General features: G+C 41.8%; 1 protein-coding gene across 2 annotated transcripts in view; it reads right to left on the reverse strand.

The window, feature by feature from the left end:
- Window positions 1–1,857: 1,857 nt before the first annotated feature.
- crtac1b (cartilage acidic protein 1b) overlaps window positions 1,858–25,141 on the reverse strand; it is a 45,095-nt gene continuing 21,811 nt past the window's right edge. For both annotated transcript variants that reach the window (XM_054750102.2, XM_070542404.1), the window contains 8 exons: window positions 15,959–16,095; window positions 14,467–14,549; window positions 14,090–14,190; window positions 13,837–14,005; window positions 9,766–9,911; window positions 9,488–9,530; window positions 9,249–9,392; window positions 1,858–8,213 (listed from right to left, as the gene is read on the reverse strand). In XM_054750102.2, the coding sequence (XP_054606077.1) occupies window positions 8,098–8,213; window positions 9,249–9,392; window positions 9,488–9,530; window positions 9,766–9,911; window positions 13,837–14,005; window positions 14,090–14,190; window positions 14,467–14,549; window positions 15,959–16,095 (939 nt within the window). In that variant the 3' untranslated portion in view covers window positions 1,858–8,097. The remainder of the gene's footprint in view (window positions 8,214–9,248; window positions 9,393–9,487; window positions 9,531–9,765; window positions 9,912–13,836; window positions 14,006–14,089; window positions 14,191–14,466; window positions 14,550–15,958; window positions 16,096–25,141) is intronic.

Below are 25,141 nucleotides of genomic sequence, written 5' to 3' on the forward strand. Positions count from 1 at the left end.
TCCTGACTGTTGTTTGTGCTTATGGGCCAAATATCAGTTCAGAGTACCCACCCCTTTAGAGTCCCTGGGACAAGTGCTAGATAGTGCTCCATCAGGGGACTCCATTGTCCTGCTGGGGGACTTCAATGCTCACGTGGGCAATGACAGCTTGACCTGGAGGGGTGTGATTGGGAGGAACGGCCCACCTAATCAGAACTCGAGCGGTGTTTCGTTATTGGACTTCTGTGCAAGCCGCAGTTTGGCCATAACGAACACCATGTTCTAACACAAGGATGCCCATCGGTACACTTGGTACCAGGGCAGCCTAGGTCGCAGGTCGATGATAGACTTTGTAGTCGTATCATCTGACCTACAGCCGTATGTTTTGGACACCCGAGTGAAGAGAGGAGCGGAGCTGTCAACTGATCACCACCTGGTGGGGAGTTGGATCAGATGGCAGGGGAAGATGCCACGTAGACCTGGCAGACCCAAACGCATAGTGAGGGTCTGCTGGGAACACCTGGCAGAAGAATCTGTTAAGACGGTCTTCAACTCCCACCTCCGGCAGAGCTTTGACCACGTCCCGAGAGCAGTGAGGGACACTGACTCTGAGTGCGCCTTGTTTCACTCTGCGATTGTTGAGAGGGCTGTTGCTAGCTGTGGTCACAAGGTGGCCGGTGCCAGTCGTGGTGGCAACCCCCGTACCCGCTGGTGGACACCAGAGGTTCTGGGAGCCGTCAGGCTGAAGAAGGAGGCCTACAGGGAGTGGCTGGTCTGTGGGTCTCCGGAGGCAGCAGACAGGTACCGGATAGCCAAGCGGGGTGCAGCAGTGGCAGTTGCCGAGGCAAAATCTCGGGCGTGGGAGGAGTTTGGTGAGGCCATGGAGAAAGACCATCGATCGGATCCAAAGGGGTTCTGGGAAACTGTCCGGCGCCTCAGGAGAGGAAGGCAGCAACTCGCTCACACTGTTTACAGTGGGGATGGGGAGCTGCTGATGTCAACTGGGGCTATAGTTGGACGGTGGAAGGAATACTTTGAGGAGCTCCTCAATCCCACCTATGGGCATTCTGAGGAGGAACCAGAGCCGGGAGACCTGGGGATGGACTGTCCAATCTCGGGGGCAGAAGTTGCTGAGGTAATCAAACAACTACACAGCGGCGGGGTCTTGTTCACGAGTGAGGGTAGGAGGGATCGGGAGATCGACAAGCGGATTGGTTCAGCATCTGCAGTGATGCGGACGCTGGGCCGATCTGTTGTGGTGAAGATGGAGCTGAGCCAGAAAGCCAGGCTCTCGATTTACCGGTCGATCTATGTCCCAATCCTCACCTATGGTCATGAGCTTTGGGTAATGACCGAAAGAACGAGATCGCGGATACAATCTTCCGAAATGAGTTTCCTCCGTAGTGTGGCCGGGCTCAGCCTCAGAGATAGGGTGAGGAGCTCGGACATTCGGGAGGGACTCGGAGAAGAACCGCTGCTCTTCCGGATCGAAAGGAGCCAGTTGAAGTGGTTTGGGCATCTGGTCAAGATGCCTCCTGGACGCCTCCCCGGGGAGGTGTTTCGGGCATGTCCTGCCGGGAGGAGGCCCCCGGGTCGACCCAGGACACGTTGGAGAGGTTACATCTCCAATCTGGTCCGGGAACGCCTTGGGGTCCTGCCGGAGGAGCTGGTGGAGAAGGCCGGAGAGAGGACGGTCTGGAGCTCCCTAGTTGGGATGCTGCCCCCGCGACCCAGACCCGGATAAGCGGAGGAAGACGACGACGACTTTTTGATACCACTTATTTTCGGACTGGGGGGAAACGTTATTTTAGGTTTTGTGTGAAAATAAGTCCTGGACTACAAATGCGCTTCACAAAGTGATGTCATCGAACCAGACACGGATAAAAACAGAGGGAAAATGGCTCTTAGTTCGGCTAACTTCAAGTTCTTCCCGCAGGAGGAAGGAACCACCATAAATCTGGACAAGTGGTAAGTAGCAGCTATGCTAGGGGAGAGGAGATTCCGTATGCAACGTGCCGATTTCTGGTGTGTAGTCTTGCTAATTACGAACTTTTACAAGCTGATAAATCTCAAAGTACGTGACTGGCATGGTCAAAACACCCATCATTACTTTTCATTCAAACTGCAGTACAACATATGTGCGATCCAGGGCGTAAGGCAAAGCAGATTAGAAAATTGCATTTTTAGCCCCGTTGACTTCCCTTCATTTATTCGTTCTTCCGGGGACCGATGAGCCAACCGGAAAGGAAGGGGACTTAGGCTCCCTATTCACCCAAATAGGTCAATCCCATTCAAAATAATCTTTACAGCTATTTAATTTTGATAAACACCAAAATGGCCATATCTCAGTTACAGATACCAAGATAAGATTTTATGTGGTAGCAGCTGAGATAGCATGAGATTGTGCATTTATGTTTTTATTACACTAAAAGCAATTATAACTCCATTATTTTTCAACATAAAATGATCCAAGTTTAAACCCCTGGAAAACAAGGTGGCAGATGATATGCATTCCTTTAAAAACTCGTTTTTCTTTTATTTCTCCCAGACCTGTGAGTTGTGCATCATCCGTTTCATCTGCCATCACTATTTACAGCACAGTTTGTGTTTAATGGTGTAAAGCAGGGAAAATATGGCTTTTAGATCGTCTTGTTTATGCTGTCATTCCACACACATGAACACCCACTGGGCTCCTTGGAAAATCACACACTGAAAATTTTCTTCAAGGTTTTATTGTGTGCAATGGCTCATATTCATCCCAGTAGCGAATCACACAGCTGGAACATCTCAGACCCAAACAGTGCAATGCTGTGACAATGTCAAACACACCAACGCGCGCACACAGACATCCTTTTTTCTGCAAATCATTGGATCATCATAACCAGAGAGAAAGAATCCCAACTGTGCACTCACATCGGCCCTTATTTTCATTTGTGCTTCCACAGAGGAATGAAGTGTTAGCACAACCAAAACCAACATTTTATCATTATTCGTGTCTCTCAGGACACAGAAATGTATATGAACTGACATCAGTGTTGTAATAGGAGTAAGAAACCTCACGTATGTTTAGGTGAATTGAAAAAACAGAAGAAATACTTTGCACATTGTGTTAAAATGCACATTGAATGCACAAATAGCAAAAGAATCAGTCTTTGATAACTCTTTTGTCTAAAAACTTCTGAATCAGCTAAAAATCAACTGTACAAAAAGAAAATAATTAAGCAGAATCACACAGCAATGTAAATAAAACACTGTTGAGAAGGAAAACATGATCAATAAGGTAAAAACACCAATAAGCATGTTTTTCCAAAGGGTGTAACTCTGATGAACACTTTTCGTCAGGCAAACATGTTTTTATTATTATTATTTTGGTCAGAAGTGTGACTTTCACAGAACAAAAGTAAAATAAACTCCCGTACTAATTCTGTATCATCTTTGCAGCTCCATTAAAACATATTTGACTGGAAACGGAAAAAAAACTTCACAAAGCTTTTGATTTGTGCAGACAAGGCTTCAAAACAATATGAATTCAACAGTAAAATGATGATGCATTGACTGTTTTATCTTGTGTTTTTGTGATCTGATGCCTTTTTTTTCATAGAAAATTGAAATTGTTTCGATTGACTGGAACCCGTCATTAAATGTGGCTGATTATCAATGAAACACTCTTTTTGCAATGTCCTGCTGGGAAAACCTGCATGTATGCACTAGCACGGGTGTTCCTTTGACAGTCTCAACCGACCTTGACAATCTTGAGGACCACTGACCTTGTTACACAGAAACAGCAAACCTCTACAACAGTAGTAGCCTCTGAGAAAAACCCAGACCCTGTAAAACCCTCAGATTGCAAACCAAGTGCACAAATTAGATGACATCAGGGAGGGTGAAAATAATCCCAAGCACCGGTGACAAAAAAGTAAACTTAAAGACTGACAATAAGTTGTTCTGTATCATTTTCCTGCTATTTAGCCTAAGTGTGCTTAAGCGTGTTGATAAACTAATAATCTGCTGCAGGGTTTGTGGTTTTATCAGTTACAGTTAGCAGTTCTAAAGCAGCAAAACAGTCCCACACCATCACACTACCACCACCGTTTTTGATTCTCGGTTTGATGTACTTTTTCTGAAAAGCTGTACTACTTTTATACTGCATAGAAAAAGACATGCACATTTCAAATTGTTTCACCGTATTCCTCATCTATCCACATAATATTTTCAGTACAGTCTAAATGATCATCAAAATGCTTTCTGACACGTGTGAGACAGATTTTGTTGTTCTTTTTGGTCAGCAGAAGTTTTCATTTTGAAACTTTCCCACAATGTCATTTTGCATTTTCTCTTTCTGACCTTAACCATGTGAAGTCTGTGAAAGAAGCTTTTTTGAGATATATCATAGTCAGAGAGGTTCTACTGAAGCAATTTCTTAATTCTACAAGTCTTGCGGTTATCAGGTCTAGGTGTGGCATGGGAAACCGAACTCAGCTTTAATCAGTTCATGATTTAGCAAGAGGGGCAACGACTGTTCCACACACGACCAGGTTGGTCTGATATATCAAACATGAATTGTAAAATTGTTTGTTGCAAAAGAACTCACTTTAATACAACAGGAACTCCAGCACCTGCCTATTTCAGGAGGTCCTTGATCAGATGATAAACTATCAAAACTAACTAAAAAGGCTCAGTTTTATAGATGGCATTAAAAACTCAGTATTTTTTTTATTTTTTTATTTCAAAAATAAAAGTTATACCAGGTTTTTTCAGCATCTTGTTTCAAAGGTGCATGAAGTGAGAATGGCATCCTGTGGTCAAATTTGAGTACTTCCGTCTATGTATCAAAACCAAAGAGTCTGCCCTCAGCCACTCCCCTCTCCCCTTCTTCAGTTTATGGCTGTTGCCAGTCACAGATCAGCACCTGAAGATTCTAGATGTCGAACGAAGACGAGTCATACACAGACGTCCCATATTCCAGTCAGAACTGGCAAAGCTCCTCGGATGAGAAGTGAAACGTCATCAAGAAGCCAAAGAAGTCCAATTGCCTTCATTTGAACCATTTTGGGTCATACACAGTAAGTTGATAAGTAGATAAATACATTTAACTGTAATGTCAAATAGTTGGTAATTTTAAAAAGTAGCTTGAGATATTTTTATAGCTGATTATTTTTTCTAAGTTACCATTAGCTCAACGTTAGCCTCTAGCCTTCTTTAGCTGATATTAGACTAAAACAAAAAGGATACCGTGGCATCTGAAGCCTAGTTTGTACTTCTCCATCAGCACGTTTACACCCACACGTGTTGATGGAGACGTTATCCTTTTATGCTTCTCTGCTGGTGTTAGTGTTGTCAAGCAATTCTCCACCAGGACAGCAGAGGGCGTACCACTTTTCTGGGGTATCCTGCCACCATTGCAGTAACATATCTAGTGTGTTTAGGTTGTGTTTGTGTATTTGAGTGTGTTTAACATGGAAAATGCCCCTCAATCTACTCCACGTCCAAACCCACATTTCTTGTATATTTTTTGACACAAGGAAAAGGTTTGCTGCGTATATTTGTACCCCTTCAGCCACGGTTGTATTAACGCTTATATTCTTGAACTTTTTCCACGATATTTTCTTTAATCTGATCCGTGTTTGTTGCTAGATATCTTTGGCTTCCTTTTTTTTTTTTCATTTTAATTTTGAGCTCAGTGGCCTAGTGGTAGAGTGTCTTCCCTGAGACTGGGAGATCAGGGTTCGATTCCTGGTCGGTTCATACCAAAGACTTTGAAAAAATGGGACCCAATGCCTCCATGCTTGACACTCAGATTTAAGGGGTTGGATTGGGGGATTAAACCACCAAATGGTTCCCTAGCGCGCCCGTGTCTGCAGGATGGGTCAAATGCGGAAAACACATTTTGAACACACATCAGTGTGTGTGACAACCAATGGGACTTTAACTTTTAACTTTGACTTTAATGGCGGTGCTGTTGACCAAGTTAAAGGAAGCGGAACCATGCCCAATCACAGGTTTGCAGTCTCCATCACTTTTGGCGGATAATTAGACAACTGGGCTCGTCCTTGCGAGCCTGTTGGATCGTCTTTGTGACCACAGATAATGGCATTGGGTGTCTCTGCACTGATGCAGATGGAGAAGTATAAACTAGGCTTTTAAGGTTCCTTTTACTGACTTCCATTACTTCCACAATGCTGCCCTTTGTTGGCCGATGTGGAATTACAAATGGCAACCTTGCACGCTCAAAACTGATTGGCTCTGGAAGTACGGAGGCAGGACAGATTGTAAACAGTAACTATGTCCCTCTTTAGCCTTTTTAAAAGGAGAAAAACAGACAACCCCTCAGCAGGCTGAGAAGGAAATATGTTTAAATGCAACCTTAATTCCAACATGATCAAACAGACTGTTTTGTGATTATTCCACTAAAAAAAGTCTTATTGTACCTTTAACTGAGTACTTAAAGAGCAAATCACCCCCAAATCAACTTTTTTTGCTGATAAATCTTCTCAGCCTGCTGAGGGGTCATTAGTCTTTTGGGGCAGCAGTAGTTCAGGAGGTAGAGCGGGTTGTCTCATGATTGGAGGGTCATGGATTTGATTCCAGCTCCCGCCAACGGTATTCTGCTGTTGTGTGCTTGAGCAAGACACTTCACTCGACTTGCCTGTGTTGGTGGTGGTCAGAGGGGAACAATGGCGCAAAATGGCAGCCTCGCCTCTGTCAGAGTGCCCCAGGGCGGCTGTGGCTACATAGTAGATTACCATCACTGGCAGTGTGTGAATGTGAGAGTGCATGAATAATGGAAAGCAATTTGGGTGTCTTGAAAAGCATTGCATAAATCCAAACCATTATTATTATTATTATTATTAATAATATTAATAACTATATAAATGAGTCTCTAATCGTGCTGTAGACATGTGTAGTCAATAATTTGGCACTTTGGTGCATTTTAGTTAAAATTTAAATATTCTGATTAAAACTGCCAGTGTGGCGTCACATTCAGGTAAAAACTAAGCAATGCATTTGAATTTAAATCTGCCATCGCTTTTGGCTAAGAGGTCCACTATGACATTAGCTGGTGCATAACGATGTCACAATGTCATTGTTAGCCTGTGTGTGTATTTGTTAGCGGCTCCACCCTCTCGGTCTTCCAGGCAACAGGGTAGCTGTGGCTGCATTAGCTCATCACCATCAGTGTGTGAATGTGTGTGTGAATGGTTGAATGACACAATGTAGTGTAAAGCGCTTTGGAGTCCTCTGACTCTGAAATGTGCTATAAAAATGCGGGTCTTTTATCATTTTTCGAACAGGAAGTGGAAGTGGAGTAAGCCTCTGGTAGGGAGTGACTTGCTCTTTCACAGTTGCTTTTACTGCAAAAAGACCAAATGAAAACTCTTGATTTTCTCTCAAATCATTTTCCTCTCAACACCTGCTAATTGTTTAATTAGAAATTTCACCCTAAACTACTTTCCTATCACAGTGCACGTAAACAATGAACTGGTTCAACATCTTTGTGGAGTCACTCACACATAGCCTTTTGTTTATCATCTTCCCTGCCCTGTTGCATTATTCATAGGTATCAAACAGCATCCCGCCATCGAAGACAGATGGTCGGACATATGTTTTCTCTATGTGATCATACACGTCCGTGTACATACACACACTTCGCACACATAACCTACAGCTTCCTTAGCTCCCTAATAAGTCCAAAAAGAAAACATATGTACCACATTGTGTGGACTGGCGTAGCAGCGTGGTGGATCACAGATGGGGCCTTGGAGTGTGTGCGGTGGCTCTACTGTAGCACCACTCACTGACCTGGCATCAGTTAAGTCCCACCAAAATAAATGCCAGGCAATGACATGGGCGCTCCACAGGTGACACAGTTACTTCTGATCTCTGTAGCTCCCAGCGAGCATGCTCCCTGCATGTTTCTTTAGAGTCCAGAGGGGGCCAGGAGCCAGGAAGTGACATATAGCAGCAGAGATGTTGTGGGGAGGTGGTGAGATGCTGATAAAGAAGAAAAAATACAGCAGAGATCCATAGAGAAGAGGGGGGAGCATCTTTTTCCTTTTTTGAGAGGAGAAGAAAAGTTTACAGGTAGAGTTTCTGTACATCTCTGCTCAGAAGTGATAGCTACAGCAGTCCCGTCTGCAATTGGGTGGAGATGAGTGATAGGATAGAAAAAGAAAGCATGTGGAAAGCATGGCGTTCACCAGAGGACCGTGTACCACCAAAGTAAGCCACCTGAGCTGCAGAGTAAAACAGACAGACAGGTTAACCAGAGAGCTAAAACATGAGCTGTTTACATGAGGAAGTTGTGCACGATGATGGAGAAAGAGAGAAACTTTAGTCTTCATTCAAAACTGGGGAAACGGTTGCATCTTAAAGGTGAGGTTCAGTGAGAAACATATAATACTTATTCATTTTAATTACAGTCGGCCATGTTGAGTTTCATATGCATGCCGAACATGAAAAGCAGTAGAATGTAAAACACTCAGGTATAAAAAAGCCACACATCTATGCAGGGATGAGTACTGAATTTGGTACTTTTTAAGGCATCGACCGAATTCCATAGTACCGGCTGAGTACCGATTGTTTCGGGACCCGTTCTTCAAAACAAGAACATGCGAGACAGCGATTAGCCAAGATAGACAGCAGCGCCGGCGGCGCAAGAGCGTAATGTCGTCAGTCACTGTGGGCGAGCTGTAAACAGAAGCAGCATGGCAGAGAGGAAGCGTTCTGAAGTTTGGGTCCACTTCACTAGATGGGATGGTAACTGGGTGATGATGAAACCAGCAACAAAGATCTAAGTTGGGCATCATCGTCTTAATCTGCTCCGGTAGGTAAGGAAAATGTTTAAGATAACGTTAGCTTGATATGTTGGCTTCCGCTCAGCTAATGGTGCGTTCGCTTTCTCCTCAGAACTCCAAAATTCCGACTAGAAGACGGCGAACACGCTCTAAAGTTTGGCTTCACTTTACCAAATGCAATGGGCTATTGGGTGATGTTCAAATATTAGGAAATAAGACTCAAAATCCTTCCGTGTTTAGCTCTCCTCTGATGTGGCATTCTGCTAGTTTCTGAAACAAGCGCATCTGAGCGTTTCTTCCCCTCCAAGTACGACTTACAAGACATTCATTCCTACTAGAGACCACTGCAAACATATTGATTAAACGACTGAACCACAAGTGTAGGCCCACTTAATGAATCATTTCCTCCAACAGCACCATCCTTTGATCTCCTAATCTTGGTAAGTCAGCTAAATCTCTATCAGGACCACTCACCCACACAGGCTGAGCCGTCATCATTTGGCTCAAAGCCCTGGTTGCATCTCCTTTTGGCACGACACTTATAGCTGCCATAGGTGTTGGTGCACACAGGACGATCAGAGGGGCACACAGAGGGGAACTGGGTACATTCATCTTTATCTGAGGGAGGGATGGGAGGGTGAGGAAGGCAAAGGCTTAGAGGACAGATAAAAAGACAGGTGCAGGGTTCAGGTGACGGAAACGTCTCTCCTCACCTGTGCAACGGCCATTCTCGTTCAAAGCAAACCCATGACCACACTGGAAGACACAAATCATTGGTTTTATTCAAGAGCTGATAACTAATAATAAACCACCTAGTTCTGATCTTGCACCACTTCTGCAAAACTTCATGGCAACTATTCAACAGGTCGACATTCATGCTAGAATTGTCTCTATGAGTAAACCCTGACACCACGTGGCTTTTCTCAGAGGTAGAACAGTATTGGCTCAAACAAAACCAAGTTTTCATTTGGCATTTGCAGTTATTTTTTACCTCTATTTCAACAGTAGGAGTGACTTCCTCCTCGTCTCTTGGATAGTGGATCTCCAGCACCGAGTTGATCTCTGACGGCTCCAGGGGACGGGCTATAGAGCGTCCATCTGGCCAGTAGACCTCAACGTTTGTGGCCACATCCTTTCCTGCCAGGTATCAAATCTGAATAAATTACACCGAATTTTATATCACATATTTGTTGTACCCCCATCTTTACAAATCGTACGGACTACTTTCATCACCCACAGAAAAGACTTATCATAATGGGACACTTTCTGGTCCTCGGCATCTTCTAAAACAGATTTTCACTGACTCAGCCAGACAGACTGATCTGGATTAGATTCCACATCAGTCCTGATGATCATTTATGACATTTCTTGTTTAAAGCATAAACCTTCACCTCTGGCTTATTTTGACTTTGGTTCATAGCCTTTAAACCCCTAGTATTTAGGGCTGAAACGATTCCTCGAGTACCTCGAATAATTCGAGTACAAAAAATCCTCGAGTCAAATTCTCTGCCTCGAGGATTCGTTTAATTCATGTTTAATTAATTCATGGCTTTGCAATCGCCCGGGGTCATGTTTCACCCGGACCGAAATAAGTGACGCACATGGCCACTGGACTGAATGCACACGCGAGTAGCGAATGTAACTTAACTTTCTCTTAAGCCATGGCGGACAACGTGGACCCCGGTGGAGTGCGAAAAAGACAGAAAATGTCAAAGGTGTGGGACCGTTTTTCACGTCGTAAGGTGGAAAACGTACTCCAGTATAAATACTGTAAAATGGATTTAGCCTACCAAAACACCACATCCTCCAAGCTGCAGCACCTGTAAATGTCCCTTCTGCAAGCGGACTCAGAGCCTCTACAAGATAATGCATTTTAGCCTGAATTTCTATATATTCTGCAGACACTGTGCAACTTTTTCGTTTGTAGCACTCAGTTTCAGCTCACACGTACGTCTGGTAGCAACACGTCAGGCTTAAAATGTGCTAAAAATAGCAGTTTTTACAACACGTCAGACTTTTTACTGTGTTGTTATTGATGTCCGTTGTCCCTCAGGATTGCTGCAGGAGGACGCAGGTATTTATGAGTGGCGGAGGAAAACGAAAGAAAGTAAATAAATGTTTTGTGATCAGTATAATTTGACTAAACCACAGCAAACATGCTTTCTCGACAATCCTTGTTATTGTGTGAGAAAAAGTGTAGAAATTAAAACGAATGTGTGTTAATAGGGAAACAGCCGGCGAGCTGTTTGCGCCATGAGCGGTTCTGGTTCTGCTTGGGCCGCAGCCGCTCGCAGCGCTACTTCAGCAGTTATCCTCCTAGTTTTTGTCTGGCTTGCAGGCTAGCAGATTCTCGCATGAGGGGAAAATCGGCTCAGGTTGTATACTTATTTTTTGCACAGGCATTTGTTTACTGTGAAGTACAGTTGAAGTGCTGAAGTTTTGCAAACTAATTTTGAATAAAACTTGAAGAATAACTGGCAATTGCTTTCTCATTTTAAGAGGTCTTTCATAATTATAACATGCTATTTGATATAATGGTTTACAAACACAAAAGGGTAATTTATTAGAGTACTCGATTAATCGAAAAAATATTTGATAGAGTACTCGATTACAAAAATATTCGATAGCTGCAGCCCTACAAGTATTATTATTGGTGTTTATATGAATATTATGAGGACAACATCCGTGTACTGTATGCTGGTCTGTCAGATTATATGGATGTCAGAGATGTGTGCATCTGCAAAAGGCTTCTTCCATTGTTGAGGCTGTCCATTTAATCTGTGCCTACTGCGTTGTAAACCTAAATGACATTAATGATGCAGTCATTTAGCAATGGTGAGACCCTCCCATCCCCCACCCCCCACCAAACACACACACACACACACACACACACACACACACACACACACACACACACACTTTTATGTCTCTGCTTGTGGTGTGATTCACTTGACCCAGACATGTAGTCTGGTACCTGTTAGTGGTCTGGCCTATTTCATCTCATGTGCAGGAGGCATGTTTAACAGAATAAAATAGAATTTCAGTTTATGCAACAAAAACACAGATTATAGCAGCAGAACACAAATATTTATATTTTAGAGTAAAGCATCAGGGCACACATCATTTCATTTTCTGTTCCTCACTTCTGATTACCTTCAATGGTGTCTGTTTGTTGCAACGACCAGGTACAAAAACTAACTTGTTTGTATTTGACTATTTTTCTGTCCTGTCTCTGTGTATTATCTTCCGGCATCTCCTCTCAATCCTAAAGCAAAACTGCTACCTGCCTTCATATTTTTTCACCTCATGAGTTACCTTTGAACTGCAGTTCAAAAAGATCTACCGACCGCAAAAACAGCGGAGTGCACGCTGACCGCACCGGTGAGGTGAATTCACCGGAGGATGAAACAGGCGATGCGCTCTCCAACACAGCAGTAAAACGCATCAGGCACAAATAAAAGATGGAAAGCATGAACAGAAATGAGCAGACATAAACGATCGCGTGTTAAATTTGTTTTTGAGGTGGCGACACTTGGAGAATGTTACTGTGGCCGTGCTCAGGACGCATCTGTCTGGAGCGCGTCAACGATCAGAGCTCTGCGCCTCTCAGCTCAAAATAATCCCTGGAGAGTCCACATTAATGATGTAATATCAGTAGAACCAGGATCATTTGGGGCCCCCCCTGGGTGTGTTGAGGGCTTCCAGGAGCTCCATAGCTCACCCGTTATTTGAATCCTGCGTGTAGCACAAGTTTGTCGCGTGAGTTGCCGAATCCTAGCAGACAGTTGCCGGTGTTCCACCAAATTCTGCGACCCATCACAATTTGTGACCCCAGGTGGCAGTGTTGCGTTTTGTTGCATCTGTACATCCTGAATTGGCATAAAAGAAGAAGATGCTATGTTAAAACCGTAAACTACGTAGGCATTGAGGAAGTTGTGCGGCGCAGACCATGGTCACACAATATGATAGTGTCTATCACAGAATGTGACCATCTGCATCTCAGTAATAATGCAGATGTCTTTAATTTTCACTAGAGATAATAACAACAAAAGGCGTTTCATGGTGTTTGTGTCAGTTTATGTCCCTTTTATCTCCACCAGTACATATGAGTGGCATTGGAGCGACAGGAGAAAAAAACGTAGCAACCAGATAATCTGCAGTGGTTTCTAATAAACTGAGGATGTAGATCACAACATTTATTTCAATAAATGAAAGTTCTGAACATTTTACCTGCGGACCTCGCATGGTGTAAAATCAATGTTTAAGATAGTCTGGCAAGGTGAAGAAACGAGTGCCCGGGCGGGATTCGATCCCCAGACTCCCGGGTGAGAGTCATGCGTGCTTACCAGTCAGCCAAAGGGACATCCCCTTGGCCAAGTAGCCAGGGCGCATGATCAGTCGGGACACTGTGACAGGACGCTCACACTGCCTCTTTAGCAAACATTTCTTGTCAAAGCCCTGGTTATCGCTGCATTTATAGTCCCGTTTGTTTGCAATAAACATTAAAATACTCTTTATAATATCCATGGTCCGCGCCACACAACTTCCTTAAAGCTTACGTAATTTACGGTTTTAACGTAGCATCTTCTTCTTTTATGCCAATTCAGGATGTACAGACACAACAAAACGCAACACTGCCCCCTGGGGTCAAGAATTCTGATGGGTCGCAGAATTTGGTGTTACACCGGAACGGTCTTTTCAAAATAAGATAGTTCCCGGATCTTGTTCCGGCAAGATCCGGCTCAGATTAAGCCCTGGGCGTACCTGAAGCTACAATGATGTGCAAAGTTTGCTGTTAGCACCTCATATAAAACTTGTAGAAGCTGATGCGCCCATGATGTAGCGACTGTGATTCCAGGACTGGACGACCACCAGCTAGCTGTCCCAGAGAAAAGTTATAAGGAGGTCTCACTGCTAACCTCTCAAATATTTTAAATAGTGTAAAGGAAACACACAGTCTGTGTTTCAGAATGCAACAAATCTGCAATTTGCACAAAAAACACTCCAGAGGAACAGATGTGATCAACTAAGTTTCTCTAGAGCCTAAAGGCATCAGTCTTACCAAGGCCAAAGTGGGCAACAGGCTCCATCTCACACAGATAACCAGAGCCACCATCAATAATCCGTGTGTGTGGGCCGCTCTTCTTTGTGTACACGACCACTTTAGCTCCTCTGGCAAAAGCCCCATTCTTGGTTCGTGGAATTACTCGCAGCCAAGAGTTAGAGAGGCCCTGAGGTGTGGGCAGAAGGACAAAGGGTCAGGCAGGCAGGCTTAAACTCATGCAATCCATGTGAATTAGAATCTACACACTCACCTGGTTAACTTTGTAAATGGAGAGCGGTTGAGCTGCACTTTCTCCGTGAGAGATTACTAGTTCAAGATGGCCGTCGCCATCAAAATCCGCAGCTACAGCTCCTGGAGAGCCATAAACAAAAATGAAGCAGCTGAGGAAACAGATTTCATAATGTTTCCTGGAGCCAGGACATGTGGATTTAAGTTAACAGCAGGGCACTGAAGCACAGAGGAAAACTTAGCTAACAAGTGGAGCTGTAGCGCCATCTGGTGGCCTGGTCTGGTTATAGCAGAGCCTAGAGCTGTTGTCCTGAGCTACATAATAACACGTGTGAGCCTACTAAAGAGATCAGCGAGTAGTCATTATTATTTATTTCTATTTATTAAAACAAGCTTCACCAGTTCCTCGTCCTTCCAGCTCAGCTGCCTCCCCAATATTCAGCTCCTCTATCTGGGGGTCTCCATGCTCCCTCCTGCTCACCCTAGGAAAGCAAACAGAGCACAAAAGGACCCAAAAGTATAAAGGCCAAATCCTTTTTCTTATATATTTTACTACATGTGTACGTAAAAGAATGTAGATTGTAAAGATCGCCATGTTTAACCTACTCTTAATAATAATAATGCATTTTAATTAAAAGCATCTTTCAAGGAACACAAGGACACTTTACAGCAATAAAACCAACAACAAACAAAACCAAGTAAAAAAAAGCAAAAATAAAAATAAAACACATGCAGAAGCTTAAAAAACACAAACTAGATAATAAAACAAAAATCATTTATATGTTTTCTACTTGCTGCAGTTCTTGGATTTTCGTTATGGTTTATGTGTTCTGTTTTAATGTTTATTTCTCTGCTTTTCATATATTACTTAAATAAAAAAAACAAGTTTCTAATAATTTTACAAATCATTTATTTAATTTACATTATAAATAGGCTAAGGTGTTCATTTAAACATCTTAATCATCACATGACTAATAAAGGCCCAAGCTAAGCTACGTATTGATGCGTTCTATTGAATTAATTAGCTTATTTTTGTCTCTCGGTGCCACATACTAGAATAAATTGGCACATTTATCTCCATAACAGACAATAGCTGAGCCACGGGCTGTGAAGCTGTGACCCTCGTCAGACCAGAGACTCGCTGTGCAGGGATATTCAGATCCAGGGAATTCTCCGGCACGTGCACTGATCACTGATGCTCAGCGAGAACTGAACTTTGAATCCTGTTTAGACAAAGTTACCAAATCAGATTTTATTATTTTATTTTTTCTTTTCTTTTTAATTCACCCAGGAAGGGTTCATTTTACTATCAGTAAACTGATTATATGATCTGCACATTTTGAGCACTGAGTTAATTAAGATTATCTGGAAAGGAAACCAAACTTGAGCAAAAAAATAAATAAATAAATAAATAAAACTGTTTTAATGAAAGATGTATTCATGCGTGGAGGAGGTGAAGGAGGCGGGACGCCAGACTAGATAAGTATTCTTTTGCTGGATGTTTTAAATTATTGTCAGCTTCCAAGCTCAGGATAAGAATATTAAACACAAGAGTTATTTAACCTCATCATTAACTATATTATATTTACACTTACTGTCAGGACTAAAGTGCATTTGTTGTATGTAAATGGTAAAATTGCCTGTATTTGTATAGCTCCTTCTTAGGGTTCAACAACCCCCCAAGGTGTTTTACAACACAATCAATCATTCACCCATTCACACACAGGTGGTGATGAGCTACAATGATGCCACAGCTGCCCTAACAGAGGCATGGCCTCCAACCACCACCAGCAGGCAAGGCACGTTAAGCGTCTTGCCCAAAGACACAACAGATGCATTCTCTGGTCCTGAGCTACTGCTGTCCCTAAGTAGGCTCATGATGTGTCAGTACCTAAAAAGCCTGTTGGCTGATGGTCCTCGGTAGGCGATGTTGTTGAAGAAGACCTCTAGCTCATTGTCGTTATCAAAGTCCGCAGTGATAACGGTTCGAACTGGAGATGGCATGGAGAACTTCTGGGAGGCTATGTCCTGATGATAGAAGCAAACACACTCATTTGTGCTCACAACATTTATTTTATTCAGCTTTTACTTGTTTTTGTGTTTTTTAATTTAGGTCCCATCAACACGATTCCAGAGAGATTGGACAAGTGAGTTTCTGCTGCGTTTGCACAGTGGCGACCACAAAATCTTTAATGGGGGGGCACTGTGCAAATGGTAACTCCAGAAAATGATCTGGGGGCAAGTGAAAGTTATGAGGTTGCACCAGCTATGTCCCTGCAGTAACTCTGGGAGCATTTAGCACGTAGCAGTGAAGTGCATTGATCGTTAATTATTTCTCATTAAAATAGACATAGACCTATGTATAAAACACATTTACCTCGAATTTCACAAACAAGGATTTCTGAAAAACAACGTTTCAAACCCTTATTTCAGTTATTGTTTCAAATGTTATTATATCCGAATATCAAAAGTTTCATTTTCCTGATGCTGTGTCAACTAAAATATGTACAAAATCTTTTGGGATAACTGTGATTTTCAGTGGCATACATGTCTATTTAAATTGAGATATATGAAATTAGTTATGAATTATTTTTTTAAATAGATGCATTTCTTGGTTTAAAACGCATGTCTTGAGTAAAGAAGATGGATGTGATTTATTAGTCGGGGTGCGAGGCTGCACGTCCCTGGACGGTAAGTGCGGTGGCCAACAATTTTTCAGGGGTCGCCATGGAAACCCCTAGGCCAACCCTTGGGGGCACACCTGCACGTGCACCTCCTGTCCACACTAGCACCAAAAAAGTTTCTGCAGCAGCTGAGAAAGTAACAGATATGTCCCCGCTTGAGTGAAACTGTGATAAGTCCAGAAAGAGTTATAGAGCAGCCCTTCACTCCCCCAGTATTTACCCCCCTGTTTTAATTATAAGGCTCATAAAGCTGCAGAGGTAAGGGCCGCCCACAATGACCTTCTCCCTCGCAGGTGAAGGAGAGGGAACGGCCATTCGAGGCCTCGAGAGAAGAGGACAGGAGCAGTTTTACATATTAACTATTAAGTTTATGCGTCATAAAAACAGAAAAGGGGCTCCCAACATAATGAATGCAGAATCGCAAGATTTCCCTTTGTTTTCAAATTTGATGCATGCAAAACATCTTATAATGGAACAGTTGTAGTTTATTCATGAAAATGAAAGAAAATGCTTAAAAATGTCTGTTTACACCTTAGAAAACTAAAATAAACTCATAAAACAGGTCGGCCTTTAAATTTGAATAGGTCATCCTTTCTTTTGTTGTAATATGTTTTATGATAATATAAGAAATAAAAAAAAAACTACAAAATTTGTCTAAGTGACTTTTTAATAACCAGCGCTCACGTTCACTTCAATTTTTAGTCTCCATTAACAAAAAACAACTGTAACAGCTTCTGCCTGTGACTTCTTACATAAATATAAATCAATATTCATTGTGTGTATATGTTTGTGTGTGTATGTGTGCATGCGCGCGAGTGTGTTAAACCTCCTGCAAGGCAAACTTATTCAATAGATCTTAATTAAAGCATAAACAGGCCTAATCTGCACTTTCCACTACCAAGGCAAGCTGCTGGCTCAGCCTAATTTAATTGGTGGTTTACTGAACTGATACAGCTTCATTATGCATGCCAAAGGCTAACACTGGATTACTACTGGAGGTGTCAGCCTGTGTGGGTGAAAGGGGTCTTAAATATGTTGTAGTATTCTGATTTCACAACATGGTTGTAAAAAAAAAAAGAGAAAAAACACACACTAAATAAATTAAAAGGGTCCTGCTAGTTTGCTTTGTCTTTGGTGAGTGTGTGTAGGAGCAGATGGATGTGAGTGTCACACATTAACCCTTTATTTGACCCCTATAAAGATGATTCCTGTGACATTTGTCTTTTTGATAAAGGATGCAGAGGCAGGCAGTGACAGGTAGATCACACACACACACACACACACACACACACACACACACACACCATCTCTCTTGCTCAGTTGAATAAGGAGATCGCAACCGTCTCACAGGAGTAATCTGTGGAGTCATTAAGCACGTAAATAACTACCAACGTGTCTTTAAATCCCACTCACATCCAAAGTGGGCAGTGCGAGTGGTGCTAATTCATTAGCCAATTGTCGAGAGTGACAAGACGGTGATTTGGCAAGAAAGAGGAAGGGATTGCTCAGTCTGTGCAGCTTTTTCTCAAAATTGTGGCAAAAGTGAAGAAAGCACATGTTTGCCAATGGTCAAAAATGTCATTGTCAAATGCCAACTTGACAAAATATTTTAATTAGCCCACCATAAACAACCCTTGCTAGCTTTGCTTTCAAAGCAATGGCTCATGGGAGTATTGACCTGCTACAAAGCATGTATGCTAGGTTGACTAGTTTCTAAATTGTCACTGAGTGACTGCTAAAAGGGTTTTTGTTTCTGTGAGCCCCTGTGATGGTGATTTCAGTTTTTCTACTGCAGTTAAGAAATAACTAGCTTGGCCCGCGCCAGTGAGGTGCTGAGATTTACGTGCTTTTAAATGAGCTCACGAGTGTGAGTGTGTATAGGAAACAACCTAAGTGATTTCTTGATTTAAATCATTTGGACGCAACAACGACACTGTTGGTAGAGAAAGCAGGAATGTGACCCATAATTCACCATTTTTACTTTGTTAAAACACCCAGACGATCAAAGAGTGGGTGGGCGTGGCCAGAAACAGCTTGTTTGATTTGAAACGACAGAACCCTGAAACGACTCACTCTGGAAGGTGATGAAAATGTTGAGAATAGAGCGGGTGAGATTGTTTTATGTGTGTGAATACAAAAAAATCATAATATGTCCCCTTTAAGAAAATGAGTAATAAGTGAGTAAACTTGAATGAAATGATTGACGGGCGGAGGAGCAGTTTGTGCCGCCTTGAGGTGGGCGTTTCCCAGTGGCTCCAAGATCACCTTAAACCTAAGAATTAAGTTTAGTTACAATATCTTTAAGCCAGCACAACGAAGCTGTTGCCCCAAAAAACCCATAATCTAACATGCTAATGCTTCAGTCTTTAATGATCATCTGGTTGAAGCAATTTTTAAAACCAGAAAAAAAAACAACAATAAAGACGACCTTTTCCACTTCAGTTCTTTTTACTCAGTTGTTGGAACACACAAAGCATTTTCTAAACAATAAGTTCTGCTTTGAAATATTTTCAACGAACCATCACAACTGTCAGACAGATCGGTCCGTTTAAACCCTGATATGAGCTCAGTAATAAATAAGCCAAGTTCAAATAAAAAGTCAGTCAACTTGTAAACTAATCAGAGTCAAGTTGAGTCAACAATTCTTTTTTAGTGTGAATGGAACATTTTTCAGTAAATTTGGGGAAAGAGTTTTGTAAATGTCATTTCTGTTGGAATAAAAAGCCCTGCATCAAGACGATTAATCTTCATAAAGAGAGGAAATCCACTTTTTCCTTCATCTACAGCAGCAGTGTCCAGTCCTGGTTCCTGGGAGCCATTATTGAACATGTTTTAGTTGTTTTCCTGCTCAAAAAGAGAGGGCAGTTGTCCAATTCTTGTCCTTCATTGATAAACAGTTTGACTGGAAATATTCTAAATCATGCATACATCGGACATAACTCAAGAGAGCACAGCAGCACTGTAGGTTAACAGGGCAGTGTTCCCCCTACATAGGGCTAGCTGTGGTGTTGAACCACAGCTGAATGAAGAACATCGTGCCCACAAAATGCTGGGAATGAAACTTGTGGCCAAATTATGGATATGCATTGCATCACGTTTTTACCTCTCCAAAGATGATGAAATCTTCAGTCCTCTCCTTGAAGATGGTTGGCAAGAGGAGATGTCCCCCTTTGAAGTCAACTTCTAGGTCATACGGATACAAATGAACATAATTACATTTTGATAGATATTAATAATGTGCAAATTCCCACAAGCATGGTCGTGCATTAGACACTCTACACATTGGTACATCCATTCTCTTTGGAATAGATCACACATGAATTACATAATTGTTGCACTATTTGTATGTGTTCAAATTAGCACCTGTAAGTATGCGGTCAATCACCACTGTTGTCTGGATTTAGCTTTCTGTGTTGATCCAGGAGAACCTTGATATGAGCCTCAATGGAGGCTGCATCTTCCCCCACAAAGCACAATTCCTTTGTCAAAGAAGATATCAGTGTTACCAATCATGTGTAAAATCTGACAAGTTCAAGTAACTTGAAGTAATGTGCACACTGAATGCCTTAAAAATGCAGAATAGGAACTGCAAGCTGAGCTAGAAGATATCTAGCAAGAGAGCTATGTAGAGAGATATCTAGCGGCAGACATGGAGCACCTTGAAGAATAGCTTGCAGAAAAATTCTAAAAATATGAGCTCTTTATTCGCAGAAGCATAAACTAGGCTTTAGAGGCTGAGGGTGTGAGGACTTACGAGAGAGGGCTTCAGTCTCTTCGGACATGGGCTGGTGGAGTCACCTGTGGTCTTAGGTTGCCGTGCGTGTCCAAACTTTTCTTTGACCCGTTTCACTTCCTCATTGCTGATTAGGGGAGCCCGTTCTGCTTTGGACTTTCTCTTGAGTTGGCTGTGCCAGGTATGCTAGTTGTTTCAAAAGGATATAATTAGTCAATTATGCTCACTTTATATTATTATTATTATTATTATTATTATTATCTTTAAAAGAAACCAAAAAGTGAAGGAACTCACATAACCATTCCCATGTACATCTCCTAAGAAAGGATACTTCACAATCAGTGCTTTGATGACCTGGATGTAGTCTGAGAGGGTTGGATACCTGTTTCAAACATGAGAAAATGACCAACATTACTTTAATTACTGAGGCTCTGCCACCACAGTGCCCGCCCATGCTGCCGGGACTGATGTTAAAGACCAATGTCAAACTAATGAAGCTTAAGTTGATTTTATAAAAATGAATTAGGGGTGGAGGAACACCCACACCTCTCCCAAAGTTTGTGTCTATGTATGGCACAGCCTAATGGCTGCAATCATGAATTATTAATTTATTCTTTGAGTAATTACAAAAAATAAACACTTTGGAGACAGAAGTGCAGACTACGCCTGAGGACACAGAATGCATGGTTTTGTTGTGTTATGGTGTAACCACCATCGACAGAGCACTCAGCCAGCTCCCATTTGTACTCTGCCTCTGTTACAATGGCATTATTAATATTAGGCATGCATTTTTAACACATTTATTCATTAATTCATTTAAAAACACAGAATAAACATACAAAAGATGTTTAAAAATAGTATGATATTATTGACAACATTGTGTAATATTTGGAAAGGAACACTTACATTGTGTATCGTGACAGCGTTTCATAAAGAGTCCCAATTATTTTCTTTCGGTACTTCTGTTCTTTCTGGGCTAGTTCTTTGACATCTAAGCGCCTCTGGACATCTTGTGGGAATTGTGGAATGGTAATGACCTCAGGCAGTCTACAGCAGGAAGATATAGAACTGCAATACAGTAGGAAACCAGCATCATCTCAGCCATTTTGCAAGAACTTGAATACAAATTGGCGCATTTAACGGGATATTCCACCCAAAATTGAAATTTTGTCTGTTGACATATTTCCCAGTGTTAAGATAACACAGTCTGATTATTTCGGTCGCCAAGCAGAACTGGGATCACTACTGAACGATTTTATGGACTTTTATACTCACAATGCTAGTTGGACCCATTCACTTACTGTGTTTTATGCCAAGCTAAAGCTAAAGGAGTACAGCTGGGTCAGGAGAATGACAGGTTTGGTTACAAATTGTTTTTTCACACTCATCTAACTCTGGAAAATATGTTAATGAACAAAATTTCATTTTGGGGTGGAAAATCCCTTTAATACAAAATACTTCTGGTTTGCTTGGGACACCGAACCTTCAGCTGTATCTTGATATGGCTTGACCGGTTGTAAAGTGATGATGACTTCCTTGTAGCGGTTTGTGAAGTCTCTGAACTTCAGCTGCTTTTTGAAGGACTTGTCAAAAAAATATGCGGTCATGGTTTCTGTAAGCCCACAGTCTACTGTCTCTCATCTACAATCAATTTCCCTCTGAGATTAATAAAGTATTTTTGAATTGAATTGAATTGAAGTTATCTGAAATGTAAAATACAGTATTCAATCAAAATAAAACTCTTTCCAAATTTAGTTATGGTAAATAGTTAAGATCAATATTTAATAATAATAATTTATTGTCATTGTCAATGTGTCTACATTACCCAAAAGGAAGTTTCACAATTCATTTTTGTGAGAGAAAATGCTTGTTAACCCTCCCACTGTCCTAATGGGTGTGACCCCCATGAGAAAAGTTGACCATAGAGCAGGGTTGATGGTTTATTCCTTGGGTCCATGTGGCAGGGGTGAGGAGTGAGAACCACCTCACCCCTGCCACATGGACCCAAGGAATAAACCATCAACCCTGCTCTATGGTCAACTTTTCTCATGGGGGTCACACCCATTAGGATAGTAGGAGGGTTAATTTAAAAATGTAAGTAAGTTAATCTAAAATATGGTTTAGGCCTAATGTTCAAGCAAAGATGAGGGACACTAACACCAAAATTATGTTCCCCCGTGTCAGGAGGTCACATTTCAAGCTATCTTCACAATGATAGACTTTAATGGGAAAATTACATAATGTAATTATTGCTTGTGGTGTTACTTTTATCTCCTCCATATGTCCTCCAAAAAACAATTAAAAAGTACAGTAAAAACGTTCTGGTCTACTCTTTTCCTGCAGGCTTATTTTTCATTTTTGAAAGTTATCACTCAGTTTAACCATCTTTTATTTGAGGGTCTTTAGACCTCAAAATGGACAATATGTCCTGTCAGTTTGGAAATATTTGCTTCTGATTTGGATAAGTTTTTAAGGGAAACAGAATATTTCAGGGAAACACAATTTCTCACAACACCTGACTTATGAATGCATATTATGCCTTGGCACAACGGAGGGGTCAAGATCACATGTAAATATATTGTAAATGAAAGTAAACACAGCAATAAGTTATGCTTTTGTAAACGGAATCAGCAGATAAGATAACCGAGCGATGCAGCGCTCCGGGACCTTCTCTCCGTTAGAGCTGGAGCTCCGATCTGCCAACAGTTTACAGAGGCTGTAAATGACAGCCACCTTTAGAAGCGGCTTGTTAAAAAACCCTTCATGAGCGCGGCTTCGATCGCAATAAAAAGCAAACTATGTCTAAGAAAAACGGAAGTCCGCGGCAGCGCAGAGACAGCCCCATACCTTCTTTATAACTGCCATCAAATCATCTTTTGTAAACAGGACATGATTGCGCCACTATACCGCCACGACCTAAGCTCCCTGATGTGTTGTGGAAAACAGGTGGCATTGTTTTCCGAAAGAGGCTCCTAATAATAACATTTTACTTTTTTTGACATTGAATGTGCTACTACTAGTTTACCCGTTTAATTACAGATTCTTTAGAATAAATACAATAAAGTTTATCTCTAACCAAAGAGAATATTTACCAAGAAATCACAGTGTAACCACAGAAACATTACTTGGTATATATGTTGTGTGTGTGCATGCGTGCGTGTGTGTGTGTGTGTGTGTGTGTGTGTGTGTGTGTGTGTGTGTGTGTGTGTGTGTGTGTGTGTGTGTGTGTGTGTGTCTGCTCTGTCTTCTTGATCCCCAGTGAGTCATGGCGGATGGGTGCTTATACTGATCCAGGATCCTCTGGAGGTTTCTTCCTATTAAAAGGGAGTTTTCCTCTCCACTGTCGCTACATGCTTGCTTAGTATGAGGATTGCTGTAAAGTCAATTTGCTGGGTTGCTTATATAGGAATTTTTTTTCTGATTGGCTTAATGAACTGACCTGTATTGGAATGTTTACCATGTGAAGTGCCTTTAGATGACTCTTGTCGCGATTTGGCGCTATATAAATAAACTTGAGTTGAATTTAATTGAATTGAGAAAATGAAAAGTCGATCCTTGATGAATACGCATCCGGCTGACATGATACTTTTTCCCTGCGCTGCGCTAACAGCTCTGTCATGTTCGACATTACGCCAAGAAGTTGAAATGGTACAAATGTGTACCTTTTATTGTTTATAATCCCTTCGAACGGGAAACAAGATCCATGGCTGATGAAATAAAAGTTTGCATGCAAATCATATAATTAATAGCTGGATTTACTTACTAGCATGCAATGAGACATAATTGATTTTAATAATGTTTGTGTACTCAATAAAACACAAATATGGCAGCCAAAGAGACATTGAGCTAATAGTATGGTACAAATTAGCACCCTTCCTTTGTTTAAAACTTAGCTACCAGCTAGCTAATCACTCATGCTAAAGACAGTTCTTCGGAAATTTGCTAACTTTAGGGTCAAATTACATGTCATCATTATTTAAAAACAAAAAATCACACCTCACTTACCTCTAAATTTTTGAGCCTCTTCCTCTGACACGCCAATGCCGCCTTCATCCAACAACTTTTGAAGGAGCTCCTCAGTCGATAGACCCTGAGAGTCATTTCTTGTGTCGACGCGGAGGCGGCGCCCACTAGTCTGTCAGCACAGCAGCCGTCGTTTATTTAGCCTGTGGTATTAATGCACTTCGCAAACTTCTCATATGACAATCAAAGTATGTGGTATTAATGCATGGTTGCTTAGAAACTGTTTTGCTGTCTTGGGGAACTATATAACTTGGTATTTTACAAAATAGAATTACCGTAAAATAGAAAGCTACTTGACATGGTTCCATGTTGTCATTCTTTTTTAAAACACAGAAACAGTTTTGTTTACCTGTTTTGTAGCTACAGTTTCGCCGACGGCTACCGGCTTCTTCAGGCTGACGCTGATGGTGGCGCGTCACTTCCTTCTCCGTTTATCTGCGGGCAGCAGAGGACGTTGTCGCCCTCTGCTGCCCGCTCTCCCCTCTCCGACGATGCAGTCCCATGCGTGGTCCAGCGTGTAAACTCCGTCGTCCCTGTTCATGGTCCCACATCCACGTCTCCTTATCTCGATTGCTTCCTTGATCCATCTTTTGTATTTTTGTTGTTCAGTGGTTATGATCCGTGTGCTGTCCCA

Source organism: Nothobranchius furzeri, chromosome 12 (assembly GCF_043380555.1).
Source record: "Nothobranchius furzeri strain GRZ-AD chromosome 12, NfurGRZ-RIMD1, whole genome shotgun sequence".
NCBI lineage: Eukaryota > Metazoa > Chordata > Actinopteri > Cyprinodontiformes > Nothobranchiidae > Nothobranchius > Nothobranchius furzeri.